The sequence below is a fragment of the Eleutherodactylus coqui genome, chromosome 11 (genome assembly GCF_035609145.1).
Source record: "Eleutherodactylus coqui strain aEleCoq1 chromosome 11, aEleCoq1.hap1, whole genome shotgun sequence".
NCBI classification, from domain to species: Eukaryota; Metazoa; Chordata; class Amphibia; order Anura; family Eleutherodactylidae; genus Eleutherodactylus; species Eleutherodactylus coqui.
In genome coordinates this window covers 75,272,244-75,293,264 of record NC_089847.1, presented here as the reverse complement: position 1 = coordinate 75,293,264, position 21,021 = coordinate 75,272,244, and the positions used below count along the sequence as shown (strand labels likewise).

The 21,021-nt window shown below is 44.2% G+C and overlaps 1 protein-coding gene across 4 annotated transcripts in view; it reads right to left on the bottom strand.

Annotated features, from left to right (window-relative positions):
- RIPOR1 (RHO family interacting cell polarization regulator 1) overlaps positions 1–21,021 on the bottom strand; it is a 203,909-nt gene that overhangs the window by 37,314 nt on the left and 145,574 nt on the right. For all 4 annotated transcript variants that reach the window (XM_066582639.1, XM_066582640.1, XM_066582637.1 and 1 more), the window contains exons 5-12: positions 19,834–19,857; positions 18,839–18,892; positions 13,891–14,040; positions 11,339–11,402; positions 8,417–8,460; positions 7,391–7,516; positions 6,977–7,125; positions 4,017–4,146 (exon numbers count right to left, since the gene is read on the bottom strand). In XM_066582639.1, coding sequence (XP_066438736.1) covers positions 4,017–4,146; positions 6,977–7,125; positions 7,391–7,516; positions 8,417–8,460; positions 11,339–11,402; positions 13,891–14,040; positions 18,839–18,892; positions 19,834–19,857 — 741 coding nt within the window. The remainder of the gene's footprint in view (positions 1–4,016; positions 4,147–6,976; positions 7,126–7,390; positions 7,517–8,416; positions 8,461–11,338; positions 11,403–13,890; positions 14,041–18,838; positions 18,893–19,833; positions 19,858–21,021) is intronic.

Below are 21,021 nucleotides of genomic sequence, written 5' to 3'. Positions count from 1 at the left end.
ACACACCCCATTTAATTGCAGCAATAAATGTTATTAACATGTTCCCTATTATTTCCAACTCCTAAATATTCAGAAGCACTGTTTCTTTGAAATCAATCATATGGGGAATTATACACTTGCATTTTCCACAATATATATATTTGCAGCAAGAGCAAAATACTAGAGGCTTGCAAAAAAACAAAAAAAAACAAAACAGAAACCAGCATTTTTGCATGAATAGAAGCAGCGGACTACCCAGGCAGTTCTTCATATACTTCATTATAGATTCTACGAAGCAGAGTATTTCTGGAGATTTATTTTTAAGGTGGCAAGATGCTGAACTATGCTACATCTAGCAAACTTACATAGTAGTCTTGCTCATAAGTATTAACCTGGACAGATGAGGCATCACTGCACAGGCAAGTCTGAGACAATTTGTCAGTTAAGGTCTCTTGAAGCATGACAAGCATTGGCCAGCTGTGTTTCCCCAGATCTGGCAACAAGGAACTCTTTCCATAGCATAAATAAAAAGAACAGGCATCATACAGGAGATGGAGATTGTATGTAGACGTCAATTAATACAAATAAAGTGCATTACAGTGGGAGTACGCATTTTGTTGTAAAATGTACCCTAAAAATATGCAGAAAAGCACGACTGAGGTTTTCTGTACTGGACTTTCATTAAGAAAATCAAATTGAATACTTTAAAGTTCTACACAGAAACATGAATAACCAAAATCGCTAGGATTCTCTGCTTGTGGACATTGGGCTGCTAACTATGGAAAGCGCAGCCCAACGTCCACAAGCAGAGAATCATAGCGATTCTCCGCTCGCGGGATTGAAATCGTTTCATGCTGTGATTTGCCACGATTCTCCGCAGTGAGCCCATCTATTAGATAGGCTCATCACGGAGACCTATCACTACTCCACCTCCTTCCCCGCGGCGGAATATCGCTAGCAATATTCCGTCACGGCCGTGGACAGGCAGCCAAATGTGATACGTGCATGTTAGCAACCATTTCTAGTGACTGACTGCATCTAGCACATGAAATGATGCAACTTTGCTCACAGTCTTTATTAACTAAAAGCTACAGTTAAGTGTGTACAGCGCCTACGAAGACCAATGTGTCTCTATAAAAATAGATCAAAACTAACACGGAGTAGTCTGGTCCTATAGTCACGGGTTGTTACCATTCCACTGCCTCCAGCTTCTTGCCAAGTTACAGAGAGTAGGATAAGATATTTTGAATCAAAACTATTTGTAAACTACTTTGGGGCCTAGAGGCACAAAATGCACTAAAATTTTATCCGAGATGGCTGACAGCCATATACCTCATTAGGTTTCTTTCATTGTAGACTTATATCACATGAATACAAATACTGAATGGATAGAAATGAAATAACCACCATTGCATAAAATACAACGCATTCTTTTAGGCTATAAGACACAGTTTTTAGCTAGAAAAAAAAACTAAACTAGTTTAAAAATTCATGCATCTTATACTTCATAGCCAGACAGCGCCAGACACTCCTAACCCCTTCCATAATGCTCAGGCAGAGTGCTCAAAAAGCGCTCTGCCAGATCATTTTTAAAACTATGTGGCTGTTCTAAGCAGCATAGGTCTCCTCAGCAATGATGGGTCTGATCAATAGAGGGCAACAGAATAAGCTGAATATGTGAATATTGTGTTCTGCTTTCTTTCATGCAGATAACTTTGCCACAATTCATTGGTGCAAGGCTCTCTTTCTATCAGCCCACACTGATTTCAAAAAGCAGTGTTGTCCTGTGATAAAGTCCTAACTACATTTGTAAATTCAATCATCCATTAATTTCAAAGAGCAAGAAAAGAGGCAGTACCCTCGACCAGGGGTCCCCAACCACCGGGCCGCGGACCGGAGCCGGGCCATTAGGTGTCTAGCGCTGGTCCGCGGCACCGCCGGAAACTTTTGCTCTAAACACAAGGCCCGCGGGCTGAATCCGGCCCGCTGCCTTGTGCTATGTGGCCCGCCGCTGACCACCGAAGCGATTACCAGTGGGGGCGCCGCAGCTCCCCGCTGGTAATTGCGCTGATCCCGGCGCACACACTGACGTCTGTGCAGCCAGGAACCTCCTCCCTAAGTCCCCTTCTCATTAGTTCCGCAGGAGAGGACTCGGGGAGGAAGCGTTCCGGGCTGCACACTGACGTCAGGGCAAGCAGACAGAGAGCGACGCTGACAGCAGGGAGGAGGTAAGTATATGGGTTGGGGGGCTGCTTACTACTGGGGGGGGGCTGCCTATTACGGGGGTGGGGGGGGGGGGTGGGGGCTGCGTATTACTGGGGGGGGGCTGCTTATTACTGAGGGGGGACCTGTTTATTACTGAGGGTGGTGGGGGCTACTTATTACTGGGGGGGACCTGCCTATTACTGGGGGGATTGCTTACTGGGGGGGCTGCTTATTACAGGGGAAGGGGCTGCTTATTACTAGGGGGGGGGGCTGCCTATGACTTGGGGGGGGGGCTGCCTATGACTGGGGGGGGGGGCTGCCTATGACTGGGGGGGGGCTGCCTATGACTGGGGGGGGCTGCCTATGACTGGGGGGGGGCTGCCTATGACTGGGGGGGGGCTGCCTATGACTGGGGGGGGGGCTGCCTATGACTGGGGGGGGGCTGCCTATGACTGGGGGGGGGGGCTGCCTATGACTGGGGGGGGGGCTGCCTATGACTGGGGGGAGGGGGCTGCCTATGACTGGGGGGGGGCTGCCTATGACTGGGGGGGGGGCTGCCTATGACTGGGGGGGGGGGGCTGCCTATGACTGGGGGGGGGCTGCCTATGACTGGGGGGGGGGCTGCCTATGACTGGGGTGGGGGGCTGCCTATGACTGGGGTGGGGGGCTGCCTATGACTGGGGTGGGGGGCTGCCTATGACTGGGGTGGAGGGCTGCCTATGACTGGGGTGGAGGGCTGCCTATGACTGGGGTGGAGGGCTGCCTATGACTGGGGTGGAGGGCTGCCTATGACTGGGGTGGAGGGCTGCCTATGACTGGGGTGGAGGGCTGCCTATGACTGGGGTGGAGGGCTGCCTATGACTGGGGTGGAGGGCTGCCTATGACTGGGGTGGAGGGCTGCCTATGACTGGGGTGGAGGGCTGCCTATGACTGGGGTGGAGGGCTGCCTATGACTGGGGTGGAGGGCTGCCTATGACTGGGGTGGAGGGCTGCCTATGACTGGGGTGGAGGGCTGCCTATGACTGGGGTGGAGGGCTGCCTATGACTGGGGTGGAGGGCTGCCTATGACTGGGGTGGAGGGCTGCCTATGACTGGGGTGGAGGGCTGCCTATGACTGGGGTGGAGGGCTGCCTATGACTGGGGTGGAGGGCTGCCTATGACTGGGGTGGAGGGCTGCCTATGACTGGGGTGGAGGGCTGCCTATCACTGGGGTGGGGGGCTGCCTATCACTGGGGTGGGGGGCTGCCTATCACTGGGGTGGGGGGCTGCTTATTACAGGGGGAGGGGCTGCTAACTACTGAGAGGTGGGGGCTGCCTATTAGTGAGGGGTGGGGGCTGTCTATTACTGGGGGAGGAGAGATAAATTATATGCTGCCCTATGTGTGTGCTGGGGGGGGGGGGATAGATTATATACTGCCCTATGTGTGTACTGCCAGGACATTCTAAATGTCATAATTAAATAAGAATGCACTAAAACGCCAACTCCCTTCATAACCCCGCCCCATATAACCAAAGCCCCGCCCATGTCCCACCCAACCCTGCCGTGCCTTGTAAAAATGGTCTTGCTTGAAGCCGGTCCCTGGTGCCAAAAAGGTTGGGGACCACTGCCCTAGACCACCAAAATTAGTAAGATTAACCTCTCTACTCCCTCAGAACATAAGGGAAGGGATATAATTTTCTGTTGTCTAAACCTGGGCACAATCTATAGTCAGGCGCATCTTGTAGTCTGAAAAATATGGTTATCCAACCAAGAGCTTGAGGGCTACAAGGACTATTCTTCAGATCTACCTTCTTGTTCTTATAAACTCAGTACCTGTATAAGAGTTACTTACATAAAATGCTTGTTCCCGCATTGAGGGGGTATCTGGTGGACTAGGATTATATGTGGAAAATCGTTTGTTCACAGTAGAGGTTTTATTTACAGTACTGGCAGCCGAGGGTTGGTCTTCCTTGTCAAATGGACTGAAAAAGAAAAAAAAAATCTTAAATGAATATGAATAGAAAACATGAAATATAAATATTACCAAAATGTATACAACATTGACAACTATTTTTAAATAATATTAATGAACCCAGATGAAGTACAGCTACAACCTCTGAAAACATCAATGCACTTGGAGAACTTAAGTTCCACAAACAAAATTAAAGTCAACACAGGAAAGCCCAGGCCTAACTGAGCACCAAGATGGCCGCTTGATCTTGGAGCTCCGAGAACCTTCTCTCTTTAAAGCAACTTAAAGCTACTCCGGAGGCATTTTACCCACTCTACTATGATCCTCGGACCCCTCGCCACTAAATGAGCTACTGATGCGGATTTGCCTGATAGCTGGCTGGATATTTAGAGGACTTTTACCCTCCACGCGCTGCCGAACATCCTGCTGCGCCTGAGGCACTCTCTGAACCGCCCGCCCGCCGGAGGAAAGTAGAGTCTCCCTTAAACTTGCAAATATATGGCAACTGCTTGAAAGGCCCACCGCGGAAGCCGACGAGAGGAGACAGCGGAGGCGAGACTGTCACACTTACCCACTACTTACTGCGGTCCGCCGATGCGCCTGGCGTCCCCGACGGCCCCTCTCTTCTGCTGTGCCGCAGGCAGGAGAGGAGCCTGCCTCACCTGGAGAGCCTGCGCTGCCGGCCGCTGACACTCCGAAGATCCCAGCCAGGAGCCCTGCAGTGCTGGAGGTAGGGGAAGTCCCTGCCCCATCAGCAAGTCCCGTGCTGCGGGCGGCTGACGTCCCGAGGGCTCCGGGAGAGCTCACTGTTGTACCGGAGCTGGGCGAAGTGCCGCTGCTGGTGTATACCCCGAGCCCGCTCCGGAGATTGCTCGCCGGCGCTCCGCTCTGCCAGAGACAGTGGGGGAGCCTGCCTCGTCGAGAAATCTCCCACAGCTGATCAACGCCACTTCGGAGAGCCAGCCTGACTTCTCCTACTTGCCAGAGAGCGGAGGTGAGAACACAGCGCTTATTAACCCCTTGGTGCCCACAAGGGATTAACCCAGGACATTGGTCTGACCAGATTGAAGAGAGGACCCCTCTTGTCCTCAACTACTTTCCACAATGCTTGAGCGCAGAAGTGGACGACAGCTCAACTCTATGTTAATTCCTCACGCTCAAGCTGTTCTGCAAGGAACTACTCCCCTCAGAACATAGAAAAACTTGGACAGGTGCAACTGGACTGAGGACCGAGAAAGACGCACCGCTTCGAGATTCAATCCGATATAACCCTCCGTAACTACTATATACAGAACCAAGGGGTCTCTCCCACCGGCAGGTGTCTCTCCTGACCCCCGCCTGACTGCCATGACCCGTCGCAAGTCTGCAAAGCCCTCTCCCCAGCGCGTAGCTGACTTCTTCCCGGCCCGCAGCAGCAGAAGAGGCCCGGCTCCCACGCTCACAGCGTCATTGGACGACCCCTCCACCGAAGCTTGTGACTCCCCGCGGAGACAAAGATCTGCACCGGAGAGCCCAGGTGTCACCCGGGGAGAAGCCCGTTCCCCTTCAGAGATGGGAGAGGTGAGTGACGCTGCTGCAGCATCCACCACACACACACCAGCTCTCACTCTCCTAAAGTAGCGCCCTACCTCGTGTCTGCTTCAGGGAATGACATCTCCCACAGCCAGCCCAGACAAAAGAAGACCTAGACTAGAAACAGCCTTGCAAACACTACTACCCCCATCAGGCAGTGCAGAACTAATCGATATGCTTCCCTCCTCAAACCAGCCCGTGTCGGAATCATTTATAAAAGAAATGATGGTGGCACTAAGAAACTCTATGCGTGTAGACCTCAACTCTGTCTCATCACGTATTAGCGCCTCGATAGCGGAGGTGGAGGAAAGAACACAGGAAAGCCTTAGGGCTAATGCCCATGGCCGGATTTCTGCTGCATGACACACGGCAGAAATCCGCAGCGTCATGCCGCAGCTATTAGGTTCTATTGAACCCAAAAGCTCAATGTTCACACTGCAGAATTCTACCGAGGAATTCCACAACGTTAAAGAGACTGCGACATGTTTTAATTGCCACGGAAAAAACACGCAGCCGGCTTCCATTGTAGTTAATGGAAGCCGGCCGTCACTCGATACTTCCGCTGTGAGCACAGCGGAAGTATCGTGTAATTACACGTCACCGCCCACCGTGTCATCCCCACTGCCTGTACTGCACATGTGCACAGGCTCGCCGAACAGATTCAAACTGCGAATTCAGAGAAGCGAGTATGGGGTGTTTGAGGGGTGTAGGTGTGGGGGGCACCGTGACGGACTCCGCTGCGATATTCCGCTGGCGGAGTCAGTCACAGCCATGGGCATAAGGCCTTAACACCCTTATAGTTTTAAACAAGCTCTGTTCATTCTGAACTTAAAGGACATTGCAGCTCTGCATGAACTGAGCTTGTTCTACATCAAACAAATGTAGCTCTGATTCTGTCATCAAGGATCTCAGTACTCATGACCTTGCTTTCAAAGATCCTATCAGGCAGGGGGGAAAAAAAAAGTTAAAAACTCCGCACTCCAGGACTTAGAGAGAATTCTAAAGACCCAAAAGGTCTAATGGTTAAATAACCGAATTTTATTCTTATTCCAACAATATTCTAGTCTCAAATTATTATTTTTTGCACCTTTGTGTTCAACCTTTCACAGGGTAATGTCTAGTACCGTTTTCCTCTTCCTCTGAAACCCCTAACCAAATGTTTCCTGTCTGAGGATTCCTTTGGTTCACTCCTATTCAAAAGGTTATGCAAAATAATTGTAACTGTGTATTTGACACTGTTCACAATGTGCCCTTCTGCCTTTACTTACTTCCAATTGACCTCCAAATTTAGTTTGATCGTTCCCAAGTCATTAATATCCACTGCTACAACCTGGGGAAGAGCTGCAAAAAGATCTTTAGTCTCGCATGAAACACTGCCCACTATGACATGGTTTGCAAGGCTTTTCAATTCTGTAACCTGCAATAACAAAAAAAGTAAAAAAGTAAAAATATTATTTTTCTATTGTGAAACGAAGATTAATCAGAATGGTAGGAGTTTAAAATAATACAGTATGTTCCATAGCTTTCTGAGTGACATGCTTGGTGTTTAGGTTATGCTTGGTGCTGTAATAACATGTAAAGCCGGGTTCACATTTGCGCTGGAACCTCCGTTCCGAGGTTGCAGCACAGAGGCAGCACAAAATACTGGAAGAAATAGCACTGCATGCATGAAGTCTATTTACCTTTATAGAAAGGAACTCGGTGATAAGAGGAAGAAATACCATGTCCTCACTGTCCCAAACCTGCTTTCCATTTACTTCAATGCGCCCTTTTAATTTCCAGCGCTGTCGGCCATACTTCATGAAAATCTAAACCATATAAATTAAAAATTTAATTAACACATTACAGCAAAAGTGAGTACCTGTTTGGGTAGAATAAGCATTGCCTATAAAAAAAGAAAAAAAGTTTATGGACTTTTTCATGTTTATGTAACATTGAATCACAGCAGACGTAATTAGATTTGTAGCCTGATCCCTCTTATAATACCCAGAGCAGTTAGGTGAATTAGGATGCCCCAGTAGGAGCTGCTAAAAGGAGAAGATGCCAAGGATAACAGGCCTGCTCGGCTGTGCTCATAACTGCAGGAGTATCAGGGTATCTTTATACGTAGCTGATCTGCTGTGAATTTAGTTGCAGTAAATTCCACCCTTTCGGTTGAATTTAAATTGAACAGGTTAAACCTGCTGCAGATCAGCTGCATGTGAACATAACCTAAGGGTGCATTCACACATTACAGATTTTCTGCCGATTTTGGTGCAGATCTACAGCAGATTCACCTCTTGAGTTCAAGTCAAATTGAAGGAGAGAAACTGCAACAGATCTGCACCAAAAATCCATGACAAATTCTGCAAGAAATCGGCTACGCATGAACACACCCGAACAGTGAGAATCACACATGCGGCCAGCTCTCTCCATGCTTTCCATCCCTTCACAGCAGCTGCTGGCTGACTTATGTTGCAAACGGGGGAGTCATTTATAGACATTTTGGCTACAATGAGGCTTTGTCCACATCTGTGTTGCAGGCTCTGTTAGGAGAAGTCATTCTGCAGATTCTATTGTTTGCTATAGGAACAATACTTTGAACACAGCCTAACGCGCCAACTAATGTACACCATCACAGATCAGCTAGTAGACATACTTATGGCAACAATTATGTAAGTGTAACAACTACTGGTAGTATAAATGCAGTTGTGACAAGGTTGATTTACCTCATACTGGTCTCCAGCACACAGCCTGGCAAACCCTGCAAGCCCTAAATTAGAAAAGAGAAGAAAACAATATGTATTGGCATACTGTCCAACTAACACCGCTGCTCTAACACCCCAACGTCATACCAGTGCTGCACCTCATCTTTTGCACCTAGAATATTGTGCCTGGTATAATTTGAAAGCTTCGATTTTGTCTTTCTTTGATGTTATATATACATGCAAGCCTTGCCCCTTAAATTCTAGTTGCAAAAAAAAAAAAAATTAAAGCAAAATATACTGTAAATGTCTTTGGCAGTGAAAGGGTTAAAACATTTGTGGGATGTATATACATCCATAATGTCACCTCTAAACAGGAGCAAGATAAAAGTGGTGGTGAATAATAAAACTCAATTCGGTAACCCTGCTGAAAGCAGATCTAGTCAAACCTCTCAGATGACCACGGAAAAATCGAACTGAAACGTGGTCCACTGGAGGGGTGGTCTTCAAAAATAAGATTGCTAGTATGCAAATGATACGGTGGAGGTGAAAAATCAGTCATAGGAAATCTGATGTAGATAAGCAGAGGGGCTTCTCAAAGAGGTAGTCGTGTGGTGGGGTTTCAATATATTTCTGTGCCAGTCCCGTTGATGTAACAATCACTGAAGGGGTCTGTTCGGGGGATCTAATGACCAAATGACTACTTTATAAGTGAACTACTTGAGTGAGCATAGTCTAATACGGTAATGAGAAAGTGATAGTAATTAGTGGTTAGGCCCATGGTACCCATGGAATCCAGGTGCTGAGATCAGGGCTCCAATTCCCATTCGTGGGTTTGGACATTATATGTGAGATGTAACGCCTAGCATGGAGCTACAAGAAGAAGAGTATGAATGCATGAGGGAATTTGTGTTTCATTTCTGAGAAAGTTAGAATATGTATTTCCTGCATGCTTATGAATTTTTTCAATAACATTTATACTGGGAGCATACCATCAAGTAAAAAACTGCATGTGGATTGCCATCTTGGAAGTTTGCATATTTAAAGGGGTTTCCCACAGTGAACACACAAAATAGGTGACAAATTTCTGAGTATTAGGGGCCCCATCGATCACTAGAATGGGGGTCATCAGCAACAACTGCAGTTAGGAGGAGTTTGAATGGAGCTGTAGTCAAGCATGCAGTGTGTTGCTCCATTTAAAGTCTACGAGTCTGATTATAACAGAGCGGCACTTGGCAATCTTATTAAAGGGAATCTGTCGCCTCCGAACAGCACCATAAACTAAGTTATTGTACTGTTCAGATATGTCAATGTGAGCTGAGGGATGTATTTAAATGCTCATCCACTGGCCGATTCCCATGCTGTCCACCGATGAAGTCCGTGTAAAAATCTGAGGCTTGTCAGACTGCTGTCCGAGTGCTCTCCTATAAACGTCTATGGAAGTGGATGTGCAGACAGTCTAAAGAGAGTCCGATTTTTAGTGTATGTATGTATGTATGTTCTTCACCGCGTGCGAACCAGGGAGTGAGGGAGTATAAAAAAAAAAACATCGTCGTCTCTGCCGCCTTCCCGAACAGTATCATAAGTTAGTTTATGGTCCTGTTCAGAGGCGATACGTTTCCTTTAAATCCCATGAATTTTGAATGGAACAGCAGTGTGTCTGAGGAGGAACATGGGGGAGGGGTGGGGGGTTCACTAGAAGGAAGCAATTATTGTTCTATGATTACAGCAAAATGAAGTGCTGTGGAGTCACTCACTCTTGAAAGACCCTCAATGAACCTATTTTGGCCGTAAGGAAGCAACGATTTTCTGGGGGGGAATTTCCTCTCCACCTTTCAAAAGCCATAACTTTTTTATTTTTCCGTCTGCATGGCCATAGAAGGCCTTGTTTTGTTGTGTGGCAGACACTAGTTTTTATTGATAGCATTTTAAGGAACATATAATGTATTGTAAAACTTTTATTAATTTTTCTCAGAGGGCAGAGAGAGAAAACACAAATTCTGGCATTGTTTTTTTTCCTTTTGTCCTACAGTGTTCTACATACAGCATATATGACAAGATCATTATTTTACACAGGTCGGTATGATTACAATGATTTTTTTTAATTATCTTTTTTACTTTGCTGCATTCAAAATGCCATAACTTTTATTTTTCCATGGACGGAGCTCTGTGAGGGCTTGTTTTTTGCGTGATGAGCTGTAGTTATTTTGGTACCATTTTGACGTACATAGGGCTTTTTCAATCTCTTTAAGTGCGTTATTTTGAAGACAAAATGAACAACATAAGCATTTTGCCTCCGTTTACTAGTTTTTTCATTTTTTGCCATGCAGGCTAAATAGTATGTTCAATTCATTGTACGGGTCATTATGAATACAGTGGTTCCAAATATGTGTGGGGGGAGGGGGTTAAACCATTTTCTTTATGTTCCTGTAGGGAACTTGAACCCTAAAAGCTATAATCACTATGATAATGCATTGCAGTGCTTCTGTACTGCAATGCCTTATCCCTTACCAAAGCGATCAGAGGCCACGGCAAGCCTGGACACTGCAGGCTCCCTCTATGAACCCTTTACATACTACACAATGTATGTTGATCATGGCATGTAGGAGGGTAACAGTGGCGATCGATGTTCTCATCAATCACTACTGCTGCAGCAGAAGGTCAGCTATCGGCTACGGGATGGTGCGGGCTCCGTCCTGTATACGTTCTTTTCAAATACTTTGTATCTTTTCTCAAAATTTTCATAAAAGCCTAATGTTAAGAAAAATAAATGAATAAAATTATATACACACATATCTAAATGCTTTTGTATGAAATTGGAGGACAAAGGAGGTACACAGTAGGGGGCACTTCATGCACATCAGTGGCAGCCCTATTATGGTCCCCTACACAACAGTGATAATACAACCATGAGCCATAAACTCTACGTTTTTATTCAATACTCACCCTTCATTTTAATGCGAAACTCTCCCAGCTGATTTTCTAGCTCATTCTCCAGGACACACATATTCTGTTGCAAAACAAAAAGGATGAGAACTATTAGGCTGCGTTCACACAGGGTGGATTCCCATCGGAAATCTCGCAGTTTGGCTGCAGCAAAAACCGCGAGATTTCCGCCGGGAGAACCGCCGCGGTTTAAGCCGCGGCGGCTTTGAAGCAGCCCGGCCGCTTGCTTTTCCGTTGCGGCTGGCGCTCCCATAGAGGAGAGCGCGGCCGCGGCGAAAATAAACAAAAAAAAAAAAGTAAACAGACATGCTGCATCTTCTGAAACCGCGGCTGCGGCAGCGGTTGCAGCCGGATTTACCGCAGCGGATTGCCCGTCCCGTGTGGACGAGGTTTCTGAGAAATCTCGTCCACATGGCTGGCTAATCCCGAGATTAGCGGCCGCGGGCGGATTGGCCGCGGCCAATCCGCCCTGTGTGAATCCAGCCTTATTGTAAGATCCATATGCGCAGCTGGACCAAAAATCACATTTTCCTGTGTAATACAGAAAACACTTTTTTCATTCTCATCAATATGAAGTAAAAATATTGTACCACAAAATAATAACAATGGGGTAAATTTAGACTAGGGCTAATTAGGCCGTTTCGAAAAACGTAGCCCAGGAGCCTCAGAATTGCAATCAGTACACCGATGAGGCTAGGACTACACGGTCACTTTGGCTGTGCAACCAAAGACAGATGCGTAGCATTCCAACCTCGCAATGCCATTATACTCAATGACTCAAAGCCATGGGTCACAGGTTGCCACAAACCCAAAAAATCTATAACAGATGGATTTTTATGCAAACACAACACTGACCACAGCGATCTCTGGTCGCACGGCCAAAGTCACCACGTAGCCCTAGGCTTGTCAGTGTATTATGACAGCATTCTGACTGCACGCCATATTTCTGACCTCCTGGGCCACCTTTTTCGCTACAGTCTAATGCATGAGGTACAGTTGGTTGAGGCTTCAGTCAGATGGTGTAGATTTTCTGTCAATATGTTTTAATCGGTACTTTGCCTGCCTGGTGGTGTTTTTAGCCTAAACTACACTTAACAAAAATTACAAAAACAGACTCTCCTACCGTAGTTCAGCTACATAATGAGAGCTAATTAATTAGGAACATCAATACCGCTCTGAGTGGTCAGCGGCAAAAGAAGACCTGGCCGCCAAAAAACGTGCTGGCTTGATACTATCAAAGCCGACACCAACATGCAAATGACAGAACTTAAAGTAGCCGTACAAAAGAGAACCGCAAGGATAGGATCGATACATAAAAGTGTCCGAGAGTCGGCCCCGACTAAACGGATAAACATATTACATTGTAAAATTTGCAGCAACCACATTTAGCAACTTATTTAGTGTGTGTGTGTATGTTATAATAACAAGGTTTTCACCTAGTTGCTAAATGTGGTGATTGCTGCAAATCTTACAATGTAATGGTGTCTGCCAACTGCTTCCCTCCCCCTCCGCAATGAAAGAAATATACAGCGCAACGGCTCCTGTGGCTCTCTCAGCCCGTGGTGACAGTGATAGTCAGGTGACCGGTGACAGCATCATCGTTCGTTCTCCAGGCACCATCGCTCATATTCCTGGCGCCTCGATGCTGGGAGTTCACGACAGAGATGTTGTGGTCTCTGATTGGCTAAAACAATCACCTGACTCCAGTTGTAAAAACAGATCGGCAGAGCCACGGAAACCATTTTGCTACTTAGCAGGGCGAGAAGAGAGGTGGGTATGGTTTCTTTTGCGGTTTTAGGTCTTTGCAATGAGCAAAACTGCAGGTTAGAGTTATAGTACAGTTTCTTTCCTCTACATGTTAACAGAATTTGGTTTAATCCCATTTACTTTAATAGTAAACATATCTGCTGTAGAAAATCCTCAGCATTTCCACAGTGTATGAATGCACTCAAACATTAATTTATTTTAAGCAGGACAACCCTTTTAAGTCCTTAGCGGTGAGTCTTAGGGTCTTCTGCATCCTATAGTCTGAAAAATACAGTAATTTGCAGTTCTAAATTATATCCTATATCAAGAATTTAAAAGGGTTTTCCAGGCCATTTCTATTGACAACCTGGTCTTAGGATAGGTCATCAACAGTTTAATGGCTAGGATCCGCTGTTCATTACCATGGTTGATCATCTGTTTGGGAAGCTGCTGTCCGTGCCAAAATGCAATGTAGGAGGTAGAAGCAGATAGCTCCAACCTTCGTGTAGTGGGCGGTGCTGGTAACTGCAGGCAAAGCTCCCATTAAAATCAATGAAAGCTGTGCATGCAAATAGCAGCACTGGCCACTACAGAGGGGTGTCAAAGCTATCTACTTCTGCTCCCTACACTGTTTTGGCGCTGGCAGCGAGTGCCCAATCAGCTGATTGGCCAAAGTCCCAAGCGGTGAACTCCAGGCGATCTACTGTTGATGACCTATCCTGAGGAGAGTTCAAAAGAAATAGCCTGGAAAGCCCCATTAATTTGTATTTAAGATCTAAAGTAGTTACGTATAATGTATATCTTACCTCCGTATATTCTTTGTAACCTTTACCAGCTTCTGTCATGCTCTCACGGGCCTCTTTGCTACTTGGAGAGGCTGAATAAGCCCTAACCATGTTATGTGCACCATCTCTCAATCTACGCTGGATACAGTATGCTTCATATACCTCATCTATCTGAAAAAAAACAAATACAATCTGAGTATACATATCATCTTGGATAATAATTACCACTCATTTTCCCCGGTACCACATTGAAAAATTGCCAGATTTAGGCTCTGATCACGTGTTGTGACTTCTGTTTATAATGTAACGTTGAATCCTTCATCCCACAAATTACAATGAAAGCCAAAGGACTCCACTTATTCACAACAGGATTTATAGGGTATCCACAGAGTAATGTGTCATTTTGATGTACAGAATAGTGCTGCATGCTGTGCTATTCTTGCTGGCAAATGTGACAAATCTGCCAACGGGAGCTCTGAACTGAGCCTCTGATGCAAAGAGACAAGTGACAGGTCCTCAATGAGCTGCTCTAGAAGAAGTTTTTGGTATCAATCATACCATATTTTAATTTTTCTTTACTTGAGTCAGTCATATGTAAATACAATGCCACGCAATTGTCAAGAACAAATATGGGATTGTTTTCCCCTAAGGGTTCTTTTATACGGAGCAATTAATTGTTGGAATGAGCAAACGAGTCATTTGCCTTTTTTTTTTTTACACATGCTGATAATGGTTTTAACCCCTTCAGTGGCACGCCCGGAAATTTTCCGAGACGAGCTCCACTGCTCATAGTGACATAGCCCGGAAGATTTCCGGGCTATGTATCACTATGGGAGCTGCAGAGCACAATGCCACAAGCTGTGACAGTGTGCTCTGCCTGCACAGTCCCACACAGAGCAGTGCAAGGGCTTTGAAAAACCAGCAGAAGATATTGCCGATATGTCGGCAACCTCCTGCTTTGTTTACAGGTTGCCATAGAGACCATCGGCTTGTCAGAAGCAAGCCGATGGTCTCTGTGGCAGGGAGAGCTGGTTGTTAGCTGTCAGAGGACAGCTAGGTACCAGCTCTTACAGCAGAGATCAGAGAAAACCTCCGATCTCTGCTGTGTTAACCCTTTACATGCTGCAGTCTATGTGACTGCAGCATGTAAAGGGCTGTCACTGCAGCATGTAAAGGGCTGTCACCATTGGACCCCTGGAATGTGATATGGGGTCCTGATGAGTCCCTGTGGAAGTCCCCTAAAGGGACAAAAAATAAAAATAAAAAATAAAAATAATAAAAACACTTGTCTCCCTTTACTTTGTAAAAAATCAAAAATACAATCACACATGTGGTATCCATGCGTCATAATGACCCAGAGAAGGAAGTTAATACATTATTTAACCCCTTAATGACATGGCCCCTTTTTTTCTTTTTTCCCCATTTCTTTTTTTCCTCCCCCGTTTAAAAAAAATCACAACTTGTCCCGCAAAAAACAAGCCGTTATATAGCTGTGTCAATGGAAAAATGAAAATGTTATGGCTCTTAAGACGCAACTGCAAAATTAGTTGAAATTCAATGATTAGACCATTTTTAAAAACCTGCCCTGGTGGGCACGACAGGGTGGTAGGAAACCCGCCACTCAAGGGGTTAAGGGACACTAACTTTTTAGACAACTTATGCTCATTTAGTGGCTGGTGTGTCTCAGCAATTTTGCAATATACTTTCATAAAACTTTTTTTTTTTGTTTTACCACTGTAAATCAAGGTTGAAGCGGATGCCAGTCTGCAATCAACTGTCTGTTATGTATTGAGCTTCAGTAGTTACAGAGATGTCAGAGAGTTTGCTTAGCTGGAGGGAGGGGCTATCTACACAGGCTGACAGATCTGCAGACACAGTGTCTGCAGTCGCCACAATCTCTGCCTCTCCTGCTACTGTAGCGAGTTTCAGTGCACATATTATATTGGGTTTACTAACCATTTGACCAGAATGTCTCTGAATGCCTGAATCAACCTGGGAAAGTAGAGGGGCAGGCATTCAGATACTACCCTCCTTGCTAACTGGATCAGAAACAGAGCAATGCAGCATGGGAAGTAAGGGAAAGGAAGTACAGGTCAGTAATCTACTGGCAGAATTATAGTCATTCTACACATCTGCTGCCTGAAAGTAGATTGCAAAACAGCAGGACTGTAAAAAATGGGGAAGAGCACCTGAAAATCAGAAGCTAAAAACATTTAACAGGGTGCAAAGAGCAGCAAATGAGAGGAGAACCGGTTATCACTCAGAAAACGTGTTGAAAACTCAGGTACACTTTAAATTTTTTCATATGTTTTTGCTCAGTTTATTTAGTCGATACATTGTTGGTATGTTAGGGTAGTCTGGGAATGGTTTGCGATCTCCTTTTACGTGAAACATCTGGCAAACAACGAATAATGGTTTTTATGCCTGCATGAAATTAAGGTGAGCAATAAGCAAGTTATTGTTCAATAGGTGGCCATGTTCATACTGAACAATTGTTCATTTTCGCACAATTCAACGATTATTTGAATAATAATCGTTTTGTGTTAAAGGGCATTAGGTTCTTTCAATTGCGCTAAAAGCAGCATTGATAATAGGAAGCCCACTTTCAATACATTCAAAGGAACTTTTAGAAGAAAAGCTTGTACTCAAATTCAATTAAATAGTTTTGCCTTCAAACAAAATAAAAATGTTCTTCATCTCTGCTTGCAGGATAACAGAGTTAAACAGGCCAAGCACAGTAGTTAAAGCTGGACCGAACCTACCGATTCGGCTGGATCAGTTGACTACATAGTGTGTATGACAATCTGCTAACCATGCTCAGACATACTATGAAGAATAAAGGTTGTGAATCAGAAATTCAGATAAGCATCCTGAGAAACTGTAATGGGTAAAACCCTTGGTAAAGCCATACACATTAGTCAATGTGACGGGTATAGCCCTTCAGATACATTGTACCGTAGCTTCTGTAAATTAATACAATATCCTTGGGTAAAATACCAATTAAAGAATTCACTTCCTCATTAAGGGGGATAGTAACACCAAATGATCAATTTATACATTTTCAGGCAGAATGACAGAAGAATGGCAGTAGGCAGAGTCCTAAGAATTGGTTATTTTATGGGGAGAAGAAGAAAGAAGTAGTCTTCACAATTTATATAGCCCTAATATATACCATGGCATCTTTTCAATTCAAAAGAACATGTAACAAAGTGCAGACAAATATCAGACATGACAGCAACAAATTACTGAGCACAAAAGATTACAATCTGTGAGAAAATAAGGATAAGAAGAAAAAGGTAAAAACTGCTTGTTTTATGTCACAATTTAGCCATCCCTTTTAACCCCTTCCCTCCCTATGACGTAAAGGTACGTCATGGGAGCGGGGTACTTCCCGCAAAATGATGTACCCTTACATCATAGGGATAGCGAGAGATCATAGCAGATCTCGCGCTATCCCGCAGCGGGAGCTGGCTGTCACTAGTAGCCGGCCTCCTGCTGCAATAGCAGGGAGCATCGGAGATGCGCCCCCCGCTGTTGATCCCTTCCCTGCCGCGATCTAAGTAGATCGCGGCAGGGAAAGGGTTCACAGAGGGAGCGCGCTCCCTCTGTGACTTTAGCCGGCTCTCGCGAGGTTATCGCGGAGAGCCTGGCTGGTTGCTATGGCAACAGGACGCCAGATACTAGCGTCTTGTATTGCCAGAGCCTAAGATCGTTGTAATAAGTGATAAGGCATGGCAGGAGAGAAGTCCTGCCATGCATTATCGTAGCGATCATCAGTGCTGCAGTGTGAGTCCCAGAGATGGTGTAAAAAGAAGAGCAAAATAAAGAAAAATAAATAAAAATGTAAAAAAAAAGTTAAAAAAAACCTTTTTATGCTTTTTTTCATATTAGCATAAAAAATTTAAAAAAAATCCATATATTTGGTATCGTCGCGTCTATAACGACGTGTACAATAAATTGAACATGCTTTTAATCCTGCATGGCAAAAAGGGTTAAAAAAAAACGCTAAAAAACTGGGACAAAAATGCTAATTTTTAGCAGTTTGCCTTCCAAAAAACGCAATAAAAAAGTGATTTAAAAAATGTACGTACCCCAAAATGGTACCAATAAAAACTACGGCTCGTCTCGCAAAAAATAGGCCCTCAGAGAGCTCTGTCCATGGAAAAATAAAAAAAAGTTATAGGACTTGAATGCAGTGATATTAGAAAAAAATTATAATTTCCCCCAAAAAAGGGTTGTTATTGTGGAAAAGCGGAAAAACCTAAAAAAAAAAAAATAGAAGAATTTTGGTATTGTTGTAACCGTACCGACCGACAGAAAAAAATGTAGTGTGTCAGTTATGCTGCATAATTAACACCTAAAAAAATAAATAAATCTATGGCAGAATTGATGCGTTTTCTCTCCCTGTGATCATAAAAAAAAAAGTTTTACAATATAGTTTATGTACCCAAAAATTGTACCAATAAAAACTACAGTTCGCACGCAAAAAACAAGCCCTTATACGGCCGCGTCGACGGAAAAATAAAAAAAAGTCATGGCTTTTGAAAAATGAAAAAAATACTAAAAATCAATTGGTCTTCAACGCCAAAATAGGCCATGTCCTTAAGGGGTTAAAATTAGAGTAGTACATATACAGCTGGGTGAGCCAAATCACCTAGACAGTATTTGAAAGGCAATAAGTGGACATTCTGAGAGGAAACAGAAAGAACACCAGGGGGCACAATAATAGGTATCTAACCTAAATATCCAGACATCGGGGCACTGATTTTTGTTTTTTTAAGGACTCAAAAGTCTAAAACGAACAAACATTTCATAAATCAATAGTAGAGGCAAATATAGCAAATTGTGTAAATGTTAAAATTGTGAAAAGTTTTCATGAAAGATTCTGAAAATTCAAAAAAGGTTACATTTTTAAAACAAATCCATATAATTTAAACTATATAGTAATGTAATAAACCAAACTACTAACCTTACTTGTGTGAAATTCTAATTTACGAATAAACCGTTCAGTAGACTTCACTTGCTGTGTTGAAAAATAGAAAAATGCATTTTCAATTTAAATTGTATACTGCAAAAACAAACACCGCATGATTGGGTTGGGATGAATAATACCCAGTATGATTTATTTTATACAAGAGTATATAACAGCGTACAACGTGAGGCTGGATTCAGACGAACGTATATCGGCTGGGTTTTCACGCCCAGCCGATATACGTCGTCTCTCTCTGCAGGGGTGGGGGCTGGAAAAGCCGGGAACAGTGCTCTGAGCTCCCGCCCCCTCTCTGCCTCCTCTCCGCCCCTCCGCACTATTTGCAATGAGGAGAGGTGGGACGGGTGGGGCTAATTCTCAGCACTTAGCCCCACCCCCGCCCCCTTTCATTGCAAATAGTGCAGAGGGGCGGAGAGAAGGCGGAGAGGGGTGGGAGCTCAGTTCCTGCTCCTGGCTCTTCCATTCCCTCCCCCCCTGCAGATGAGGACACCGTATATCGGCTTGGTGTGAAAATTGAGCCAATATACGGTCATCTGAATCCACCCTGAATCAGCTAAACCCAACACATAACTGCACCTCAAAAACTACTGAGGTAATGAAGCACACTGCATTTTACCCAAAATAGAAGTCAAAATTACAAGGCCCAATGTCCATAGGCAGATTTGATTTGTGGAACCTGCGTGGGAAATCCGCAAATCAAGCCGCCCATAGGGATGCATTAGCAGCCGCAAAGCAACTTAAAGCACACGGATCCCCCCCCCCCCCCCCTCACTCCCGCAACTCACCCCTGCCGGCCCTCAAATCTTTTCGGAAGAGTGGGCATGTATTCGAAAATGGCGATGCTCGCTCGGGGAATTTGCCTTAACGAGTACGCTCGCTTATCTCTACTAGTAACCAAATAGGTTATATATTCTTAAAGCTCAATGACACTCAAAAGAGACAGAAATGCTTCACAAAATGAAAAACAATCTTACCTTGTCCAAGTCATACAAAAAGCCCTTTAAAAAATAAATAAATAAAAAAAGAAGAAAAAACGCACATTAATAAAAGATTAACTAAATCGCATTGCATACTTATTACATTGGCTATATGATGTAACAATCACAATATCAGTACTCTCAGAGATATTACCATTTATAACTATATATATATATATATATATATATATATATATATATATATATATATCCATTTATAACATATATATAATATGTACTCATACAGTACTGTGCAAATGTTTCAGGGCTCATTCACAAGACTGTGATTTTGGCGCGTATTACGCCCACAGTGAACAGCTGTGTGGTGAATGAAGTCAATGAAAGTAAATGGACTTTTACTGATCCATTCACATTGGCATATAAAACACTATGCATGGGTACGTGCAAGAATTAGATCGCAGCATGTGCTATTTTTCAGCATATGACACAGCGTGAGCCCTATACTTTTGAATGGGCAGCGTATGCAGTGCTGTCCATACGCAATACTTGGGCGGCGATTCATACGAAACACTGCTATGAAACAAATGGGAATTAAAAATAAATAAAGACAATGCGCATGACTGCGAGCTGAGATACATGGTCATGTATAGTACACTTGCTGCCATACATGATCTCTGACATCACATAGACTGGTAAGAGACTGTGGGACGCCTGCAGCATTTGTACTTAATCAGCCGTGTGACTGAGGCTTTAGGCAGAGGTTTGAAAAAATTCTGCAAAGTAAGAATGATTTCAAAAATAGAAGTGTTAATAGTTTTTTTGTCAATTAAAAAAATACAAAGTGAATGAAAAAAAAAGATCTCTAAATCAAATTCATATTCGGTGTGACCACAATCGGTCTTCAAAACAGCATCAATTCTTCTAGGTACGCTGGCATAAAGTCAAGGATTTTGTAGGATTATAGTCAGGTGTATGATAAACCAATTATTAAACAAGTGATAATGAACATCATTTTCATATGTAGGTTGAAATAACAGTCATTAACTGAAACAGTTGGCAGAGGAGTCAAAGTAAATATAACATTTTAGAAGAGAGATATTTATGGTCTTAGCAAAACCATAACCCGTTGAAGAGCGAAATCTCTGTTCGCCACTGAATATGACAAAAATCCCAAAAAGCAGTTTGCTACGGTGGGCATAAGGAAGATTCACAGCCCCGAGTAAA